Genomic DNA, 23,071 nt, shown 5'->3' on the forward strand with positions numbered 1-23,071 from the left:
GGAGAATTTCCAGCTACTAATGCATTGTATCGATAACCAATAGCGAAGTTTGTTTACGTCAAAATCCGATATTTACAAACGTTCCGGTGAAAAACTTACAATTTTTGTAAAGGTGTTCATTAGGTACAATAAAACTCGGTAACAGCCGACACATTGTAGTCTAATGTAAATAACAATTTATAACAATATTTAATAATTTAAAATAGTTATAATTTTTTAATAACAAATAGCAATCACAATCTAAAATCAAACCCTTTAAAATCTATTTAATTTTTATGATAAAAATTAACTCATTTGGTAGCCGGAAAGCAACCCATTTAACTATACCAATATAAAGAGAAAAAAACCACGCTAATCAAAGAGTAATCCTTAATAAAATAAAGTACAATTAAAACAAAATACAATATAAAACAAAACAAATAAATTTCAGAGCAACCCTTAATAAAATAAACTACAATTACAAAACAAAAAATCTGAAGTATTAAATAAAACAAAACGAACAAATTTCAGAGCAAAAATCCACAACAACTCTTAAAACGCAGCGAATCTCCGCAATAATGATCGGATTAGGCGCTCTTTCCCTTTGACGGAATCCCGATACGCCCACCAAGGGCGTAAGTCAATCCAATCGCCTCCAATCAATCCATTTCCTCGAACGGCCTTCCTTTCCACGCGATCCTCTTCAACCTTCATCCATCCATCCATCCACTCCTCTTACGCAGGTCCATCTATCAGTTTTGTCATCTATGGTCTCCTTCCAGATCGCCATGATTTGGCCGTCCTCTGCCCTTCCCTTTCCCCCTCTACGTTTCCTTTTTTTTATCAGCTTTATCAGGGCAGACTTAATATCTATCTATCTATCTCTCTCTCTCTCTCTCTCTCTTTCTCTCGTCATAGATCGGGTTCCGCGCTAGAGCACAAACAAGATTTTTCCTGACGATCGCATCAATAAATGATGAACGTGATATTGTGTATTATATATATATATATATATATATATATATATATATATATATATATATATATATATATATATATATATATATATATATATATATATATATATATATATATATATATACATACATATATATATGTATATATGTGCATGTACATACGCATGATATACATAAAAACAAACAGAATTAAGATACGGGAGTGAAAGATTTATTGAAATCATTACGCGCTTTAGTTCTCAATATATTTCTAAATAAACATATGATCCCGAATTCATTTGTGAAGATTTGGCATTGGGAGCAACATTTCATAATAAACATCGCTGCAATAAGCAAGACGGAGAGAGAGAGAGAGAGAGAGAGAGAGAGAGAGAGAGACTTTTTTAGTCGTTTCTTATTGAAAAGGCGCAGAAAAGGGAAAATACTGTTTTCTCATCTTGTGCTTATTGAAAAGGCACAGAAAAGGGGAAAATACCGTTCAGCACAAACCTGAAACAGCTGCCTTTTTCTCCATATCTTCTAGACGTCTACAGATCCCGGAACTGCCCTGAATACTAACCTGAAACAGAAAAAGAGAAAGGTGAAAATAATATTATTAGGAAAAGCTGTTCCTTACTTTCACTGGATATAGCTCACACACGCATTATACATATGCATACATACATTATATATATATATATATATATGTATAAATGTGTATATAAATGTATATATATGTGTTTATATATTTCTAAAATATCTGTTGTTATAACAGAATTCTTTCTAATAAAGGTTCCTCATTAAACCACCAAGGAGGGTACATTTCACAGCGTTATTTTCGGAAACAAAACTGATTTAATCTTAAAAGACTAAATCATTTTTGTTTCTAAAAATAGCGCTGTGAAATGTATCCTTCTTGATGGTTTAATGAGGAACCTTTATTAGCAAGAATTCTGTTATAACAGCACATATTTTAATAATATTTAAAGGTAAATTTATAAATAATTGTTCTTTTAATAACCTGTCTCCTTGGGATGCGACTTCCTGCGTGGCTTAAGGTCTACTGTGGTAAAGAAGGTCATGCAACGTTTCTAAGTTTTTTAAAAATAAAATAGCACTCCCTAAACAGTTCCGTCTCGTCTGTTGTCCTTAGAAAAGGGGATCGCATACTGGTGAATAATAGTTTGCGACCGATATAACAAACGTCAGCCAAAGTGTGTACATGATACTGATAAGGCTGTTGACAACAACCTGTTATCAATCTGACCATGTTTGGTCTTTGACTTAAGACCTTCGCAATAACGTTCCCATGAGGATCAAAAAATAGGAAGATCGAACCTTTGTCGTTTCTTGTGAAAGTGAGTTCAAATACGTCCCACTTAAAGACTAAGATAAACTGCGTTATCCATTTTATTTTATTTTAAAACTATTCGCATTCTCTACGGAGTGCCATATAGTCGACACACGCGAATCGTCATCCGTACAAATATAAATGACCTTTATGTTTTTGTCTTTGTTGCTTATTGTGAAGAAAACGTGACAGTGAACTATTCTTGCTGAACGCTAGATATCAAAGAGGCAGGTTTGGATAAGGCCCCATTAGCCGAGAACTGAAAGCTTTTGATCTGAGAGGAATTGTATAGTAAGGCTCCAAGGACTCGCTTTTCCTCTTTTCTTTGATTCTATTGGATATGAAAGTCTTATCGGGAAACAGATCGATGATTTGTAAGGATAATAAATTAACATTCTGAAGAAAAAACAGTCAGTCAAGAATGCACAGAGGTCGTAGGATATACCTAAAAGCAAAATGTGCATATAATTCAAGATCATGATAAACAACTTTCTCACTCAAAAACAAATATAATTTCCCTACTTTCTCCGAAGTTTTCCCTCATCTTTTGAGAGAGAGAGAGAGAGAGAGAGAGAGAGAGAGAGAGAGAGAGAGAGAGAGAGAGAGAGAGAGAGAGCAACCTTTCTGAATCACCTGCAACCAACGCTAGAAAGATTATCCGTCTTCCCACCTTGATCACAACGGTGTCCAAAATGTCAATTGCATCGACGTCCTACTTTTCCTCCCATTTAAACATCATTTGGCCACTCGATCAATTACTCGTCTAGACGATCCGGCAGGAGTCTAGACGATCGACGTGGTCTTCACGTCATGGCAGTGAGGGAAAAAGAAATGTCAAGTGAGGAGGAGGAGGAGGAAAGGGGAAAAGTTCATCCTCGTGCCAGCCAGCGCTCGGTAATAAAAATTTGATAGGAGTAAGCACTCTCTCGACTGTAATATCGCTTACGAAATATTGGAATTCTTGGGAAAAGATACCAAATAGAGAGGGTAAAATAGAGGGCTGAGGACACTTGATTGTATGTTATTGATTTTTTTTTTTCTACAGTATCCGTGTATATATGTATTTATGTATGTGTATATATATAATATATATATATATATATATATATATATATATATATATATATATATATATATATATATATATATATATATATATATATATATATATGTATGAATGAATGTCCTTTCATTTCCTGAGAAATATCGCATGATGACAAATAATGTTACACATTTATACTCCGTATTCAACTAACCCTGTTTCCCCTCTCATGTCTGGCACATCATTAATTATCTTTTTTTTTCACAAAATTAATATAAACATTGTTTTTGCCTAACCGCTAACAGCAAATCATTAACAGATTGTTAGTCATCAGTCATTTACAGTAAGCTCCCACAATCATTTATCCCTTCCAGTGAGATGCTAAAGCCTCCGGTTCCTTCATCAAGAAAGAAGAGACCTCCCACGACCCTCTTCCACCCTTTTTTGGTTCCTGCCCCGCCCCCCCCCCCAAAAAAAAAGAAGAAGAAAAGAAGAATAACTCCTCCTCGCCGCCTCTCCTGAAGAACCCAAGCCTCCGGGGTTCGTTTGCTTCTCACGTACCAAAAGAGAACTTTTACCCAAAAGTCTGGCAGCAAGATCTGCTTTCGACCAAACTTCAATGATATTAGTCGGGTTTTTGCTTTCTGCAGGACGTTATTTAACTTATCCTCTCTCTCTCCCTCTCTGTGTGTGTGATGACTACATATTGCAATGCTCAAGTACATATTGCGACCTCAGCAATATTAAATTAGATGCTTTGACACCGTCTCCAGGGACATTTCATCGCCAAATTCTCGGCATAATTTCTTTCCTGTGCAAATATTTAACGTCAATCATTCTTAACAATATTCATTCTGCTTATCTCAAGTGCATTCTTTATTGATTTTTTTTTTCAACTCAAAAGTATTCTTCACTGAATATTTGTCACGGCTTATCAAAGAGAACTAAAACACCTCTCTCTCTCTCTCTCTCTCTCTCTCTCTCTCTCTCTCTCTCTCTTCCCCCCCGTACCTTTTGGATAGAGACCAAAAATAAGCTTAATGCAAGTGAGATATCTCCCTGGCATTAACAAATATCACTTGTTCAAGGGCCTGAATGTTTGCTGCATATGTAGCAAGAAATCAGCTGAATATTTCGTTACTGATTCCGGTTTTGTTCTTATAAGCACACCTGTTAAATGTAATGCACTGTTTTAAGTAGTGAAGAAACCAATGTAGACACAGATGTTCCGTTGAAGGTCATCTGTGTGAGAGAGAGAGAGAGAGAGAGAGAGAGAGAGAGAGAGAGAGAGAGAGAGAGACATTCCCTTTTCTAAATAAACTAAATTTGGATTTAAACTTGAGTTTTCAGAATATGATACACAGGTTTAGTCCTTGCTTCCTGTGTCAAAAGGCATAGGATCGAATCCTGGACGAGGCAGATGCACTTTTCATGTGTAATTCCTTTTAGGCGTAAGTTTTTCGTGGTTCTATATATATATATTTTATAATTACACACATAACATGTGTACATGTATATATATATGTGTGTGTGTGTGTATGTGCATGAGCGGAAAAGCTAGCGCTCTTGACTGTAAAATCAAAATAATTTCTATGCTACAGAATGACAGATCCAGTTGGAAGGGAATTCATTCAAAATTAATTACCGACTCGTTTCATTTGAGACTTTGGATTGTCAAGTGAAAACGAGTTATACAGTATTGCATTTTTAACGATAAATAAATTATGGATGGCTCCGGTCTGATAATCAAGTCAACAACTTTTAAACTGAATGAGAGAGAGAGAGAGAGAGAGAGAGAGAGAGAGAGAGAGAGAGAGAGAGAGAGAGAGAAGGGAGGAAGAAAATGGGCGGAGACTGCAGTATCCGCCGAAGTGGGAAAGGGGGGATAGGGTTTGCATGGTGGCAGGGAGGGGGTAAAGGGGAGGTGGAAAAGGAGGGGGGAAGACTATGCAAGTTGAGGGGGAAGGGGCCAGGAAGACGAAAACTGCCGCATTCCCCCCCTCCCCCCCCTCCCCCTTCTCTCTCTCTCTCTCTCTCAGCCACACTCACAGACAAACAGTTTCGTGTGTTTCTGTTTATGTGAGAAATTTGGTTTCGTCACCTCTTTTCCAAAGCTTTGCATTTCTAAAGATGATGAGTCATGCATATGCATGCACAGAAATGAAGAACTAAGATGTTTTGGAATACATACATAACAAAATTTGAGTGATGTTTTGACGCCTCATACATCAACACTACTGAGATGGAATGGTACAGAGAGAGAGAGAGAGAGAGAGAGAGAGAGAGAGAGAGAGAGAGAGAGAGAGAGAGAGAGACTCTACCCTTGAAATAAGCAAAGGTCAGCATTACCTCCGAGTTCCTTCACCTCCCACCGGTTGAAAGCTTGGCCCGACAAAGGTTCTCTAAAGATTGCAATAATTCTTGCAATTAATTCTAAAGCATTGTAGTTCCAGCAGCAGTGGTTGCAACTAATTCTCAAGCACCGCTAAAACCTTTTCGGACCCAACATGACGGAATCATTTAAATTCCGAAATACTAAAACGAATTACGAGGCCGATCTGCTTGTAATTTTTTTCATTTCAAATGACTGGTCATGAGTAACATAAGAAATTTTTGGTATTCAATATACATTTGTTTCACTATACGCCTTTTTCCTTTAGGTTGGTAATGCCCAAGGATATCAGACTTCCAGTTCTTAGTCTTTTCAATTTTATTTTATATATTTATTTTTTTTTTGAGGGGGGGAGGAAACGGGAGCGAGATAAGGCTTCAAGCCTTAGCCATTTCCCAACTCTTTCTGCAACGCATCACAACCGAACAACCACAAAAAATGTAAATTTAGATACAGTATACATACATATAAATGTATGTGTGTACATACATACACACACACACACACACACATATATATATATATATATATATATATATATATATATATATATATATATATATATATATATATTATAATTTATGTTTGATATGTATATGTGTATACATATATCTATATATTATATATAAATTTATGTACGATATATATATAGACAAAATCCACGAAGAAAAGAGAAACAATGGAGTGCTGCAAGGCCTTTCGATTTACAGTCCTTTACTGAGTCTGCTAAGTAAAGGACTACAAGTCGAAAGGCCTTGCAGCACTCCACTGTTACTCTTTCCTTCGTGATTTTGTCTCTATTTATAGATTCATCACGTTCCATATTTTCGTGATTCAGTTATATATATATATATATATATATATATATATATATATATATATATATATATATATATATATATATATATATATATATATATATAGTATATATATAATTGCAAGGACCTGAAAATTTTAAAAAAATAATTATCAATCAGTCACACCCACCCAAGGGCAAAGGACAACCCCAGTGTTCAGAAATAATGTCAGCAGGCAAAACATGACAATGGGGGCAGTTCAAGATGTCTGAGATACATGCTGCGCTGAATTATTTAAGAAAAAAATTAATGTCACAACATATTTTATATCTCGCTAAAACTAAGATATCAAAGAAAAAGTAATACACTAATTGCCAAAGAATAAATAATAATAAACTAATTGCCAAAGAAAAAACAATAAACTAATAAGTAATAAAAGCAAAAGGAATTTAAATAGTGAAGAGAGCTTTTGATTATTTAAAGAGTATCCCGCTGCACGTGATTCCCCAGCTGGGAGGTCATTTACCAGGATTGTTGATGGGATCACACCTGGAACAGCTGTGACTCAGTAACATGAAGATTAAAGATCCTGCCCTCTTAATGCAGACTAAGCGACGAAGTGTATGGGCTAGTGTGAACGGACTCATAAACAGAAGATTGCTGCATCCTTCAGCAATTAGCATAAAAAAATGACCTTCAAAATTTAGTAATTCTCTGGAAGATTATGGACTTAGTAAAGACGATCTCTTTCCTTGTCAACACTTTCATAAGATTTTGATGTTTTTCAATAAATACTGGTAGATGCATTTACCCAGTCCAGCTTTTCATTAACGGAAAGTAACCGATAACTTTACTCAAACTCTACAAGAACATTCTTCATACACAGAGCTTTTGATGATGATAATCCTGAGTGACTTTCTGCCTAAGTATCATCCACACTGAAATTTACGCCTTGTCCTGAGCAAAAGTTTCCGAAATACGAGAAATGAAAACCCCAAAGCTTACAACTGTACTCGGTTCTTGTACATGCATATTGCAATGTCAAAGCTAACAGTTTTCAATATAGAACTTATCTATTTACAGCCAAAAATTCACAATATATATATATATATATATATATATATATATATATATATATATATATATATATATATATATATATATATATATATATATATACACACATACATACATACACACACATGATCCGATTCCTACGCTTTGAGAAGGCGGCTTAGGAATGTATTAATCTTCAAGTTCTCTGCATGTCGTACAGAACGAGGTTCTAGCCTCGTGCATATTGGACACCGTACGTACACACGCACACATATACAGTACATGCATACATACATACATACATACATACATACACACACACACACACACACACACACACACATATATATATATATATATATATATATATATATATATATATATATATATATATATATATATATATATATATATATATATATATATATATATATATATAGTATATATTTAATGTTTTGTCTGCTTTTACTACTCGTAACGCGTAAAAAAAAATGGTGATGGCTCATCTACAGAACTTCAAAATCCCACATTCTCCATACAAAAACAAACAAGGCCACGCCAAGCAATCAAGTGTACAAACATTCCGGATACAAACAGCGGAAGCAGCAGCAGCAACAGCAGCATCAGTACAGACCACCACCCCATCCCCCTCCCCATCCACAGCACCCACCCACCCAACCCTCTCGACCCAATTCGACTCAAGTGCCCTGGCATCACAAACTGGAGGGAATAAAGCGTATAAACATCTGCGAGATTATAATATTCTGTTGTATGGAAAGCACCTGCAGGAAAAGTTCTCATGAATGGTTGAGAAACGTCTCAGCTCTATAATATTCCGTGCTTCTCGAACGAGGCAAAGAATGGGATTCTTTTAAAAAAACGGAACAATATCGTGAAGCGGAAAATGAAATTTCAAGGAGAGAGAGAGAGAGAGAGAGAGAGAGAGAGAGAGAGAGAGAGAGAGAGAGAGTGTTTGTGTGCTTTGGCTCTTGAGAAAAATGCATATCGAGCTCCATTCTCCTAAGCCAAGAAAGCATTTTTCGATATTCAGATTTTCTTTTTATTCATTCGTATATTTTCGCATCTTGCCTTCGAAGACAAAAGTACATGTATGCTGTACGGAAACTAAAAAAAAGTAAAATAATGAAGTACCCGTAAATAAACATCCTTAGACTTTTCCCATCAATTTCAATTGCAATTATCCAGTATTAAAACTGTAACCTAAACTTCACGGGCATTTTGGTAACGATATTTTTTTTTCAAGGGGGAGTCTGTTTGAAATCATGAAGACGAGGCCAACAATAAAACAGAAAATTGTAGTTTTATTACCAATAAAGTAGTGTCTGACACCTTGTTGTTCCATTGTTTGGAAAATTGCAAAATGCTGAGAACAAAATCCATACTTCTGTTCCTTTCGAATTCTGATTTTTAAGAAAAGCATTCCCACTGTTCAACGGTTTTAGTTCACAGTGCTACAGTCCCTGCAAATATTGACAGAGCAACTAACTTGCTTGGATTAAAATTTATTTCTATTTATTTATTTATTTATTTTTTGCATTCTTCTTGGTACGTAATGTAATGGGGAATGTAATGCACAACGCGTGAAAGATGTATGTAAGCAATTAACCAGGCAATTTATCTGTATACAGAAAAATACTAAAGGTAAATTACTGCAGACGAATGAAACAATCTCATAATAAATAAAAAGCCAAATCACAGTATAATACAAACAAGTGAATCGAGTCCTTGGAATACTAGTGCAAATCACATTTATACTCAGGATGCGTTATACATCGTTAGGTTAAATATACACCACTGACTGATATAAAATGGTGTCGCAATGACAATATTCATCGACGCTCCCGATTATAGAACCGGGTACCAAAAATTTGCAAGAAATAAAAAAAGTACTATTTGCCAATTCCGAATGTGTTTGACTAATGATATTATCAACGAAACGACCGAGAATTTTGTTAATCTCGTCACGTTACTGGCAACAAATACGAAATTGTGTATACTCCTAAAAACGTTATTCGCAGGGCGATGATGAATTTAGTTACCTTCCCACGCCGTCAATATTGTTCCGTCGTAAATATCTCAGAGTGAGAGCCAGACTCCGCTGAATGAGAATGCGAAAGAGACTGATGCTCTCATTGTACCAAGGATAAATGAGAGAGGAGGTACTGACGAAGAGATATTAACGGTAGTTATAAATACCCTAAGGCATTATATTTATTGGCACGAGCAACACAACTTAGTAATACATTTAGCAAAAATAAATTATTAAACACATGATTCAGATGAAGTGAAAAAAAAAAATGATACAAGAAAACCACCCCGAACTCACACACACACACACAAAATCCAAAACCCATACACAAATATCTAGACTTATAAAAGATCCAAAGGTCCTTCATTTCTTACCCCGTTAGACTGTGGAACAGTCACCCAGAGGATGCGGTGCAACTGGAACCTTAAAAAGTTCAAGCGAAGATGCAATGCATTACTACCTTAAAACAATTCTCCTTGTATTTTAAATTTCTCAGTTTAATTTTTCTTTCCTAATAACTGATACCTTCTTTCTATATTTCCATATAAGTCGAGTTCATCTTCTGAATAATAATAATAATAATAATAATAATAATAATAATAATAATAATAATAATAATAATAATAACATACAGAAAAAAGCACTAAACTGCCCAAATCAATCAATCAGAACGCAACTCACCACACGGGAAACCAGCTGAGCTCGGCAAAGCACAATCTTCCGCGGATTTTCGAAAACCATAACCAGCTGCAATTATGCCAGCTGGTGATAAACCTCCCATTTCCATAATGGTTTTTTTTTTTTACCGATGAATGAACGGAAAAACAGAATCATTGCAGCTCATACAAATCGGAGGGTAACGAATCATAGGCATGAATGTTGCCGTGTTCATTCGTGCATAGGAAAAAACAACGGGAAATTACTTATTCATGAATGGATAAATATAATTATTATTCTGTTTGGGATGAATCATATGGAGAGAAATTCGTGGACATGATACATTTTGTCACGCAGCTGTTAAATTTATGTTATCAGTGTAATTTAAAGCTCCATGGTTTCATAATTGATAAAATCTAAACGCAAAGAGCAGCATAGTATGACAATACATGTTTAGTAAATATTCTTATAAAATAAATACACAGAACATTTTATATATATATATATATATATATATATATATATATATATATATATATATATATATATATATATATATATATATATATATATATATATATATATAGAGAGAGAGAGAGAGAGAGAGAGAGAGAGAGAGAGAGAGAGAAGAGAGAGAGACAGTATAGAGAGAGAGAGATATATAATAATATAGTATAAGAATCAACCCATATATATATATATATATATATATATATATATATATATATATATATATATATATACTACACATACTGTATAGTATGTATGAGTGTACTGACATAATCTTTAACGTGCATGGAACTGCATATATATTGACGTTAGGGGTGTGGTTGGTTATGACTGCGGAAGGATCTCCCTCTCTCTCTCTCTCTCTCTCTCTCTCTCTCTCTCTCTCTCTGCCCTTCTGCTACCACTAAACCTCCTCATATAACACCCTCCTCCCTCCCACTCCCCTATTCTCACATTCCCAAAATCGTACACGAAGGCCGACACTGGAAGCTGTGAGGCCCTGGACGGTGATTGGCTGGATGCCCTTGATATGGTGATGGTGGTGATGATGATGATGATGATTATATTTATGGAAAAGACAACAAACTGGAGAATACTACCGACATGACCGTGCTATATTTGATATGTTGATCTGCTAGCCTGGTCTTGACAATAAAATGAATATGGTCAATATGACAACGGAAATAGTGACATATCGATCCTCATACTAGAATGTGACTCACTATACTACAGCAAACGAAAGCTAATATGATCGATATGATGGGACCATGATTACGATAATGGCAACATCAATGATGCAGTTAGGGTACTGACCAAGATCATATTCATGTCAAAAGGAATGATGATGATAGTCATGAAAAATATACAATATACGTCCCACATGTATACTCTTTCACAGTAAAATAAACATTTCGTACAAATATACTTTCACAATAAATTAAATTGAGATGTACATAAAACCGTTATTTCTATATATACACAACCTTTATTTCCAAACACGGTGAAGATTCCCAAAATCACGTATTGATTAGAATGATGCCTTAGACCTTGGAAGGAAGGAAGGTAGGTACGAACTCTCTCTCTCTCTCTCTCTCTCTCTCTCTCTCTCTCTCTCTCTCCATCCCCAGAGATTTGCAGGAAAGGGAAGAAGACAATATAAGGAAACTCGAAAAAACAATACGTAACTTACAAATAAAAAATGAATACTTCCATGAGAAAAATAAATTGCAAATGAAAGTATTATGCAAAGAAAACAATAAAAACGAGACACGATACAACCCTCGACCCTCTGTGTAAATCAATACTACAAAAATCTGCTGATTCAATCCGCCAGACCCGTTTACACTGAAATTTACTGTATCATATACTTGGCAAAAATAAAAAAGAACCACATACACACCCGTGCATATAACGTATATATATATATATGTGTATATATATACTATATAAATATATATTTTATATATATATATATATATATATATATATATATATATATATATATATATATATATATATATCACTAAGCCATTTATTTCCCTTTTTAGCGTGGCTTCAGAGAACGAACAAAACAAGTCACAATCACACTCAAACTGCTGAATTGTAGAAGGACCCTCTGTCAAGTAAAACTTCCAAAACAGGTGCTTCACGCACCGACACAGAGGGCTCATCAGCTGTGCCATTCTCTCTTATCTTGGCCGAATTTTTACGGTTTCTGTATATTAAGGCCTTTCTCTTCCATTACCTACCCCTTTGACACTATCTAGTTCTTACTTACTTTCCTTCCTCAAAACACTTTTGAACAATATTAAATTTTTATCAGCCTATCATTGTCCATTCTTCCCACGTGATCAAACCATCTTAAAATGCTCTGCTCTATCCCTCTATCCACGCCTGTCCTGTTGACACCTCTACGTATCTCCGCATTTCTCACCCTGTCAATTCTTCGTATGCCGTATATACTACAGAAAGGTTCAGCTTATCAGCTTCAGCTTTTCTCTTTTATTCGCAATTAACATATATATATATATATATATATATATATATATATATATATATATATATATATATATATATATATATATATATATATAATACATATCCATAATATATATATATATATATATATATATATATATATATATTCATATAATATATATCCATAAATATGTATACACATATCCATACACACATATATATATGTATATACATATATATGGATAATATATATATATATATATATATATATATATATATATATATATATATATCACATATGCCAAGAGCAATATTAATTTTTCATGCAACTGGCCCAGGTCGTTTACCCATCGTGGAAAAAAAACGCATAAGCAGGTATGCTTATAATTTCCAATATATGAAAAACCTAGTCATCAACCTGTGAAAAAGATTTTTCTCGGCTTGGAAATTAAATGTCTTTTTCCTGCTTAATGGATTATTGTTGCTCACGAACAACAGAGCCATAAGTACCAGCCTGATCTTGCAGGCCCGAACTATATTCTTTGGCCAGTAAAAATGTAATCATCATTTAGTTTAACAAGTAGGGTGACGACGGTTGAACTAGGTGTCTTCATTATAAGAAAAAATACTTATAGAATTTACTACGTGTAATAACATAAGAATGGTAAAATAACACAATTTCACAGCAAAAAATAAGCTTTTTAAAGTAATAATCATGTATCTAAATTACTTCTGTCTTATACGACAAATAAGAGAGACGAATACAGTAAATCGCAAAACTTCAACAAAAGAATTGGCACGTCTGTTGGCATTACAGCAATGCGCAGGCGCTGTTCTGTCCTCACGCAGTTGGAGCTCCACTTAATGTAAATTCAGCTCAGACAATGAAACTTTTCAGCCTACGCCACTCACATTCAAGCGTCGGTCCTGGACCCATTGTTGTGGATCACGATTGGGACTAAGTGTCTAATTTTAGCTCGAATTGTAAATACGCTGGGGAAGGCTAAGGAAAGAGGAAGAATTAATGTCCAGAGAAATACATTCTCGTTCCTTTTGAGAATTAATAATTAGAGAATGAAACACGTACACACACACATAAGTATAATATATATATATATATATATATATATATATATATATATATATATATATATATATATATAGAGAGAGAGAGAGAGAGAGAGAGAGAGAGAGAGAGAGAGAGAGAGAATGTGTCCTCGTAACCCAGCACGGGTAGCAGGTTTCGATTTTAGGCATAAGCGGACGGTTTGAGCGAGTCCCGTTGATACTTGGTGTGCTACTGTTAGAGCAAGAAGCTGATTTTGTACCTGGTAGTTGGTCGACTGTGTACACATTACCTGTATGGCATAAGATATACGAGTACGTTCTTTATATCTTATTTTTACTTAAAATATACTAAAACTCTACAGTTAAGTATCATCGTTTTATCTTCCTCTAAGGAAAAACCCTTGCTCTGAAATCTTCACAAGTGTGTATGTGTTTTGTATATAAATATATTTACTTACAATTCATGACATAAACATACACAAAAATAACACACTCAAACCTAAAATTATCATTGTTAAAGAGAAACTTGACATAACACAAAGGACAGACATCCTGCGCCTCAGATTACGGCCGTAGGGAGGACAATTGTATCCACCGGTGCATTATCATCGCTGGTCACTCGAGAGCTTGTTACTCATTTACAGCTGAGTGGACAGATGATGGCTTCAGCTGAGGCTCCGACAATTGTAATTTTGCTAAAGTAGGGTCACACCAACTAACCAACTCACTGAGCTGGTTTTCATTATATATATCATATTTAATATTATATATATATATATATATATATATATATATATATATATATATATATATATATATATATATATATATATATATATATATATATATATATATATATATATATATATATAATATATATATATATATATATATATATATATATAAATGCGTGTGTGTGTTGTGTATTTTACTACTTTATTCTACAATATTTGTGGTATACCATATATGTGGCAACATTCAATATGTACTTGCCAAATCGCAAATGAAACCGATGTGCAAAAATCTTCCACATTACCTCCTCTTTGCATCAAAACTGATTATCGTATAAAAAAAATATAAAATTATTTTAATGGTCTACAAGGAAGACATTTCAGTACTAATGAAGACAATATCAATTAACACAAGAAAAAAATAAGTAAGTAGAAAGAGCCGTAAAAAAAAAAAAAAACTTCAGCAATGGGCTCAGATTTTACTTGACTTTTCCACGCGCATTACCAAGCCATTCTTCAGTTTCTTTCGAAACTCAGCACTCTATTTGTTTTATTTATTCACAGAGAAGAGCTTCTAAAAATAGCTCGCTTTGTGTAAATTTTATTTTCAAGAGAGAAGAGAGAGAGAGAGTGTCCTGATGAATGATTTCTCCCCGGTGGTCTGAGAAATAACTCTTCGATACCCTCCCGTTTTTTAATCATATTGTGGTGGTATACAATTTGATGGACTCATGTATTTTTTTTTTTTGCACTGTCTCTCACAATATCTCTATCCCATTTGATTCACATTAGTCGACCAACAATCGTCAGGTACATAATTCACTGCATAAACTTCAACAGGGACATAAAGGGTGTCAAAAAATAAACGAGAGAGAGAGAGAGAGAGAGAGAGAGAGAGAGAGAGAGAGAGAGAGAGAGAGAGAGAGAGAGAGAGAGGGAGACTGGAGTCCTGTAACACTACCCTTTTAATCATATTACAGAAAAGACACAAACACGATCACGGAAGGGACAAAGGCAAATAAACAATAGGGAAGGACGTGTAAACAATAGGCACTACAAAACAAGGCACTCTTACGAATTGTAACGAACAAATTCCACTCTTTACGGATTCAAAACGAACACCTAATAAATGTTCATACACTTTAGCATAAGCAGTTACTATGAAATATATTTTTAAATTACCCACATCCCACAGTTTTCATTAAATAAATAACGCTAATAACGCTAAACAAACATACAGTATTTCCGTGCTGATAAAAATTATTATTTAGTGTGCAGACTCATTACGACAAAATATAGAGAGAGAGAGAGGCTACTTCACCCTGGAAAAAATGGATGAAACAAAGTGACCCACATAAAATGAACAACAGAGCACCCAGCGCCATGAATAAATTAGCATAAAAAAGCCATGTTAAACTTCATGGGACCTAAATACAGCCGAAGCATCACATAACTGTTATCTTGTTTCATATTTATTGTTGTCCACGTGACGGTTTTAAACATAAGCACAATACACACACACACACACACACACACACACACACACATATATATATATATATATATATATATATATATATATATATATATATATATATATATATATATATATATATATACTGTATATGAATTAAAGACTGATAAGCTTACCCAGGCAACAGCCATGAATGAATGGAATACTTTCTCTCTCGGTTCAACTCCATTTCAGACCAGATTTGTTTGTTTGCCTGGGTTCTTTATATTTCGTATCCAATTTATTTTTATTTTATGCTTGAACGGCCGTCGCTAGACCGAAACAAAGAGTCCTGGATTCAGATGTCTCTCCCTACCCCGAGAATCGAAGGCATTTCCTCGAAGAACGATTCACAGGAACCTGGAAGGAAGAGTCCTTCAGGTCGATCGATGATCGGGAATTCGAGAAACAGCAAAGGCTCAGAAGAAATCCTTCGTGTTGGCTTTGTTTATTACAAGAATGGAGGGTGGCATTAGAGAGCAAGCAGCATAACGGTCACTGCCATATTCATAACTGAATGAGACATCTCATAAGGGTAAAACATCAAAATATTAGCCACCTCATACATCTACGCTAAGTACTTATCAGCTGCACGTCGAACCCTTACACAAGCTGCACCATTCAGCCTGTCCTGCGCCCATTCTCGGGCTTCCTGAATGTTGCAGCCCTTCTTTTCCAATACCTCTCTCACACCTATCCAACCCTTTCTAATTCTTCTCCTCTTTCCTCTTAACACTTCAGAATTACACACCAAAGAAAGTATCATAGTCTATTCTTTCCACAATACCGATCCATTGCATAATAATCAATACATCCGTTCACTCCGTATCTCCACATTTCTCACCCAGTCAATTCACGTACGCCGAATATATTACACAAACAGTCCATCTCAAGAGTGCTAACCTTTTTCTATCTTCCGCCTTCAACAACCACACTTCACTTCTATAAGGGAGACTTGGTCAATGACAATTGGGAGGATGATTAAAATCTGAAAGATAATATAATCGTTTGCAAAATTAAATTATTATAAAACTAACATTAAATTTCTCAACACATACATACACGTGTGTATAAATATACATACATATATACTGTATATATATATATATATATATATATATATATATATATATATATATATATATATAAAAATATATATGTGTGTGTGTGTGTTACAGGCAGATAGCGAAACCAGACATTTCACGAACTGCCTGAAATTTCAGGCAGACAGCAAAATATACTTAGGGACATTTGATGCCCCAGGGGCTAGTACTAAACACAGCGAAACTGTGTAGATGAGTCACTGTTTCCCCGTGTTTAGTATATATATATATATATATATATATATATATATATATATATATATATATATATATATATATATAATATACAGTATATATACGCATCCAAACACATATATACCTATAACATATACCGTATGTGCTCCTTATCAAGACCTTTATCCAATACTCCGGATAATTTTGTGCTTATATCTGGGTACGAAGCTATTCTAAAGGGAAATAACCGTTTTACATAACTCACGTTATGTACTTCCGTCTGAGCAGCTACGGTAGGCAACTTGGCAAAAAATTAGTCTGTCCTTGGACTAACGACGCCATATAAAGCGTGACAAAAGAACGTTTGGATACATTAATTTTTTTACTTAAAACCATAGGAAATTTTTCACTTTTTGGTAGCAATATTAATAATTATTCTCAATTTCATTTTTATAATCATCAGCAATAGTAATGAAACAACGATTTTCATAAGCACATTATTTCAAAAGTAATTAAACAGCGATTTTAAAAAGCAGATCAGTTATTTGATAAAAAAAAAGAGGTTGCATTGCAAGTTCGAGGTAAATAAATAATCTAGGGACAAAAACGGATAAAAAAATAAAATGTTGACACTTATTTACCACACCCTCATTCCATCCAACCGAAAATGCAGAGGTGAGAACATTAAATAAAAGAAAAAAAAACATTAGTTAAACAAATGAATAATTCTTAGAATTCTAAAAGATAATTCTTAGAATTCGTGCGATGAAATTCTAACTAGAATACTCCATCCAAGACAAGGAATTTTCATTCAGAAATGGTTCTCCTCGTAGCCAGGATGCTCCAAGGGATAAAGTCAGTCGAACAGCCTCTTAAAACATTTACTGCAGAATCCCCTTTGACACGAGCGCTGCGAAATGCTCTCTTAGACGGAAAACGCTCCTGAAATTATGATATTATTAAATGCGCTCTCTTAAAACTTTGTCATGAACAGTAAAATTTGTTGGTGTCATTAATAGTATTAGCCCTTAAGAAGCTAAGAACGTATTATGGAAATGAAGTCTGTTTGCTACTGACTAGCTCCTAAAACTGAAACATTAGTTTTATTATGCTGCTAGTTTTATGGCTATAGATATAGTCAGAGGTTTTACTGTAGGTGCTGGAATTTTTTTCGGCAAATTTTCATACTGATTTTTTCAACTAAACACACCTAAACCCTTAACCTTTTCATCCTTAAGGTCACTCTGTCTATTATTCTCTGCCTTGTCTTCGTCCCTCCCAAGAAAATAAGAACGTATTGCATCCACGTGCCATTATCTTCGTTCTCAAGAAAACATCTCAGTACATCTCAAAACGCCCCCGGCGTCATCAGGAACGTTCACAAAGATTTCTCGTTAACCTTAATTATGGAGCTCTAAGCGTCATCCGGAGCATGGCTGCACAAAGGCTCCTCTTTCGAGCAAAGACCTAACAACATCGCCCACAAAGACTTGGAATTTAAATGTGAAGGAGAAGAGGCTATTCACAATTAATTCTCAATTTCTCGATACTTTTGGATATTTTTCTTATTTTTATTTTCTTTTTCTTCTAAGGGAAACCTTTCAATGGGATTTTTGGAAAGTAATGGAAACTGACCATCCAACGCCCTAGATTCGAACTTAGGTCAGGAAGGGCAGCAATCCACAGTACTAACCCCTTATGACCGAATTATTTGCATAGATCTGGTTAACCACAATAAAGTGTTTCTGCTTGAAGGGATATTTAAGGATGTTACGAAAAGGTGAAAATGAAAGATGTAGCTGCCAAGATCTAGAAAGTAAAGCCAAGTTACGCCATTCGCAACATGTTTTTTGGAGCGTTCTCAACCGCTGATGAAATTCCTATGCAAATAACAAACTTCAACCTTGTTTTTCCTTCTCGGCTGTAGGGAAAGTTTTTGCTCCCGTACAGGACACTTGACGTTCCTCCTTTGCATACCGTTTCTGCTTCTACATCTCCCCTACACCTGATTTATATACCACCTCTTCCCCATTCGTAACTAAATTTCTGGAGTATGCAAAAAAGGAATGTCCAGAAGAAAAGGTTTTTTTTTTATAGCCTTTAACCAGCCATGCCAAGGGAAAGGTAAAAACACTGCTGTATTTTACCAAGTCCATTAGAAGAAATGTTAACCGGAGAGAGAGAGAGAGAGAGAGAGAGAGAGAGAGAGAGAGAGAGAGAGAGAGAGAGAGAGAGAGAGAGAGAATTAGTGGGCAACAAATGAGATAAGAGGGAGAGCTTACTATGGACAATTCCAGGTCTTATTGAGAGAGAGAGAGAGAGAGAGAGAGAGAGAGAGAGAGAGAGAGAGAGAGAGAGAGAGAGAGAGAGAACGCCATTTTGAGTTGAATTACTGGGCTGCAAATGAAATAACAGGGAGAAAGAGAGGGGGAGAGCTTATTGTGGACAACTCCCAGACCAGCAAATGAAGTCATTTCGAAAGAGAGAGAGAGAGAGAGAGAGAGAGAGAGAGAGAGAGAGAGAGAGAGAGAGAGAGAGAGAGAGAGATGTGTAGATAATTACTGGGCTATAAATGAAATGGATTTCATTATCCACTTATCCAAATAGATAACATATATCTGCACCTGTGACAGCACTCCATTAAGTGTGGCGTGAAAGCGTAGTGGGCGTGGTGGAATCATCCGATACAGGGGGTTGTACGAGAACTTGGAAATGAAATGGTGTGGTGTTTCTGAATGCTGAAACGGAAAATGTTTTCATTCATAAGAATGAGTATGGAAAAGTAAGGCTGATGCTGGTGAGTCAGTATTTTCAACTTCCTTTAGAATGACGTAACCTCTGAAGTGAGTAAAATGTTTTAAACTTTGTTTAAACGATCTCTCTCTCTCTCTTCAATGCACATGCATTGCAGAGATATGGATTTTAAAAGTGAAAATTACCAAGCTGATTTCTATTATACTGATTTTTAAAGGTGAAAAAAATATATACATATATATACAACACAGACGACATTTTTACAAACTCTTTGTCATCACAAATCAGTTCTCTAAGGTCATATTTTCTTATTTATTTTGGACAAGCATTAATGACCATCTCACCTAAATCGAGAGAGACAAGTGTCTCGTTAAAACAAATTTAAAGCATTTTCCTTACTTCAGAGGTTACGTCACTCGAGAAAAAAGAAGAAAATATTGAATCGCAAGAGTTAACCTCGTTATATCAACACGGCCTGAACTAAGGTGTGGGGGCGATGACGTCACCGACAAGTGAACCCGTTTGACTGCTAACCTGAGAGAGAGAGAGAGAGAGAGAGAGAGAGAGAGAGAGAGGATCTAAAGACGATGACTTCTCAGGTGGTGGGGATTTTGTGTAGAAATCGCGAACAGAAAACTCACGAAATAACATTCCACCGTTTTTGACAGATGACCTTTCGTTCTATTTCGAGAAATATCTTCCGATTGTTGAACTTTCCACCAATACCCCAAGGCATTTCCTTCGCCTTCAAGACAATTCTTTCCCATTCTCCTCAAAATGTAGCTCCTGCTGTTATTTCTTACGCCAGTTACTCATATCAATCAACAACATCCCCAAAGTTGTACAGACCTAAATCTGAACTGAATATACAATTGAATATAGAATTTAGGCCAAAGGCCAAGCACTGGGACCTGTGAGGTCATTCAGCGAAGAAATGGAAATTTACAATAAAAGGTTTGAAAGGTGTAACAGGAAGAAAAACTCGCAGTTGCACTATGAATCAGTTGTCATGAAGGTGGAAATTAAGATGGAAGAAAGAAAATATGAAAGGAGGTACAGTAAAAGGAACGAAAGGGGTTGCAGCTAGGGGCTGAAGGCACGCTGCAAAGAACCTTAAGTAATACCTACAGTGCACCATATGATTTGGGATAATTCAGGACGAAATACCATAAGTCCTTGGGACTTTCAGGTGACTCAGCGTTTTAAGAGAGAGAGAGAGAGAGAGAGAGAGAGAGAGAGAGAGAGAGAGAGAGAGAGAGAGAGAGAGAATGACTGATTTGTTAACGTAATCTGGTGTCGTTCAGATTATGGTCACCGACGGTGAGTGTTTTTGGTCGTAAATTATTTAGATGAAAAAGATAAAAGTTAAATCTTGACAAATTTAAAAGAAAAACTCCCACAACCCCTGCATTCTTCATAAATCCCTCCGCACTTTACATTAAATTATATACATAAACATGATAAAAGCTGACAGTCAAATCAATCTTCTGAAGAAACCCCACATAATAATCGTTAAACCAGAAAGACTGAGATAACAGCATGTTTTCAAGCACTGATATTTTTAGGCTTCCCTTTCTATATTAAGACTCGATAACTTCGAAAAATATCAAATTCCCTTCACATTTCACAAATCCAGCACAGACATCACTTGCATTATCTCCAAATGTTACAGCTTGGTAAAAGATTTACCTTTTGTATTGTCCTCAAAAGTTTGTTTTTAAGCCACATATCAACTGGTCTGGTTGTCAATACACGATGTGCAATTGTGTCAGTGACGTTGGATATTGCAGGAATCCAATACTTACAGACCCGAGCCCGTGGATATATATGTGTTGTGTATATATATATGTGTGTGCATATATGTATATGTATACATATAATGTATATATATACATATATAAGTTTATTTATACACACATATATATACACACACACACACACACACACACACACACACACATATATATATATATATATATATATATATATATATATATATATATATATATATATATAAATGTCCGTACGTAGATACAAAAGACTTTATGCACTCGGATGCTACTAATGATTAAGCAAGTAATTAAACGTCAATTCAGAACTTTCATATGACATTGAATGAAAAAAAGAGGCAATTTACCCAATGAATTATATACAAAGGCATTCAAGGTCATGATAGAAAGTTGTTGACACAAAAATTTCTTGCTGCTCGTGTTCAAATGCCAAGTGCAGAGGTGAAATTTCTCCTACGCTTCTTCAACACAAAGGATTTTTATTTTTTTATTATTATGAGAAAATTCAATATTTCCGACTGACACTAGATCCCTAGGACCTACTCTTGCAAAGCAACATATACCACATATTTTTCAAAATTACTGATCTTTCCCTTTTCGAAAACTGACACAACAAAACATTATTTTTTCCCTTTTTTTCTTGTGACATGCTATAAAAAGTTGTTATTTTAAGATACCAGACAAGAACAGTTCTAAAATTTCATGGTTTTCTTTTGTTAGCATTAACAGTAATTAAACTCCTGCACACGCCACACCTTTCTCAAGCCTCTTACACCAGCAACAACAGAAAATGCCGTAAAAACTTTTACAGTTGAGTGACCTTTGATAGCCCTGGACTTGAAAAAGACCTCTTTCAATAGCCACAGGTGGCCTGTCCAAAGTGTTATTACTGGAGCATTAACGGTAATCCTCAATACATGGCGATCTGTAAAAAAAAAAAAAAAAAAAAAACGGGGAGACCGAGACTCCAACTACGTTAGTCTAAAGTTATAACAAACTATAAAAGTGAAGCTTCAGCTATTTTATCGGTGATAAACGACGGGTAAAATGACATTCAAATTTTCTATGACTAACTTTACAGGTACATGTAAAGACTTTATTTTATAAAACAAACAAAAATAAAGATACATAAGGCAAGGATCAATCATATTCGTATTATGAGTCGAGTGCC

At 35.0% G+C, this 23,071-nt stretch overlaps 1 protein-coding gene across 2 annotated transcripts in view; it reads right to left on the minus strand.

Annotated features, from left to right (window-relative positions):
- The window catches only part of LOC136839260 (protein unzipped-like), a 241,551-nt gene that overhangs the window by 38,521 nt on the left and 179,959 nt on the right, over window positions 1–23,071 (minus strand). The window contains exon 2 of one of the 2 annotated variants that reach the window (XM_067105049.1): window positions 1,446–1,515. The exons of the other annotated variant lie outside the window; for it this stretch is intronic. Coding sequence (XP_066961150.1) covers window positions 1,446–1,470 — 25 coding nt within the window. The 5' untranslated portion in view covers window positions 1,471–1,515. The remainder of the gene's footprint in view (window positions 1–1,445; window positions 1,516–23,071) is intronic. 2 annotated transcript variants of the gene reach the window in all.

This window comes from Macrobrachium rosenbergii, chromosome 6 (assembly GCF_040412425.1).
Source record: "Macrobrachium rosenbergii isolate ZJJX-2024 chromosome 6, ASM4041242v1, whole genome shotgun sequence".
Taxonomy (NCBI): domain Eukaryota; kingdom Metazoa; phylum Arthropoda; class Malacostraca; order Decapoda; family Palaemonidae; genus Macrobrachium; species Macrobrachium rosenbergii.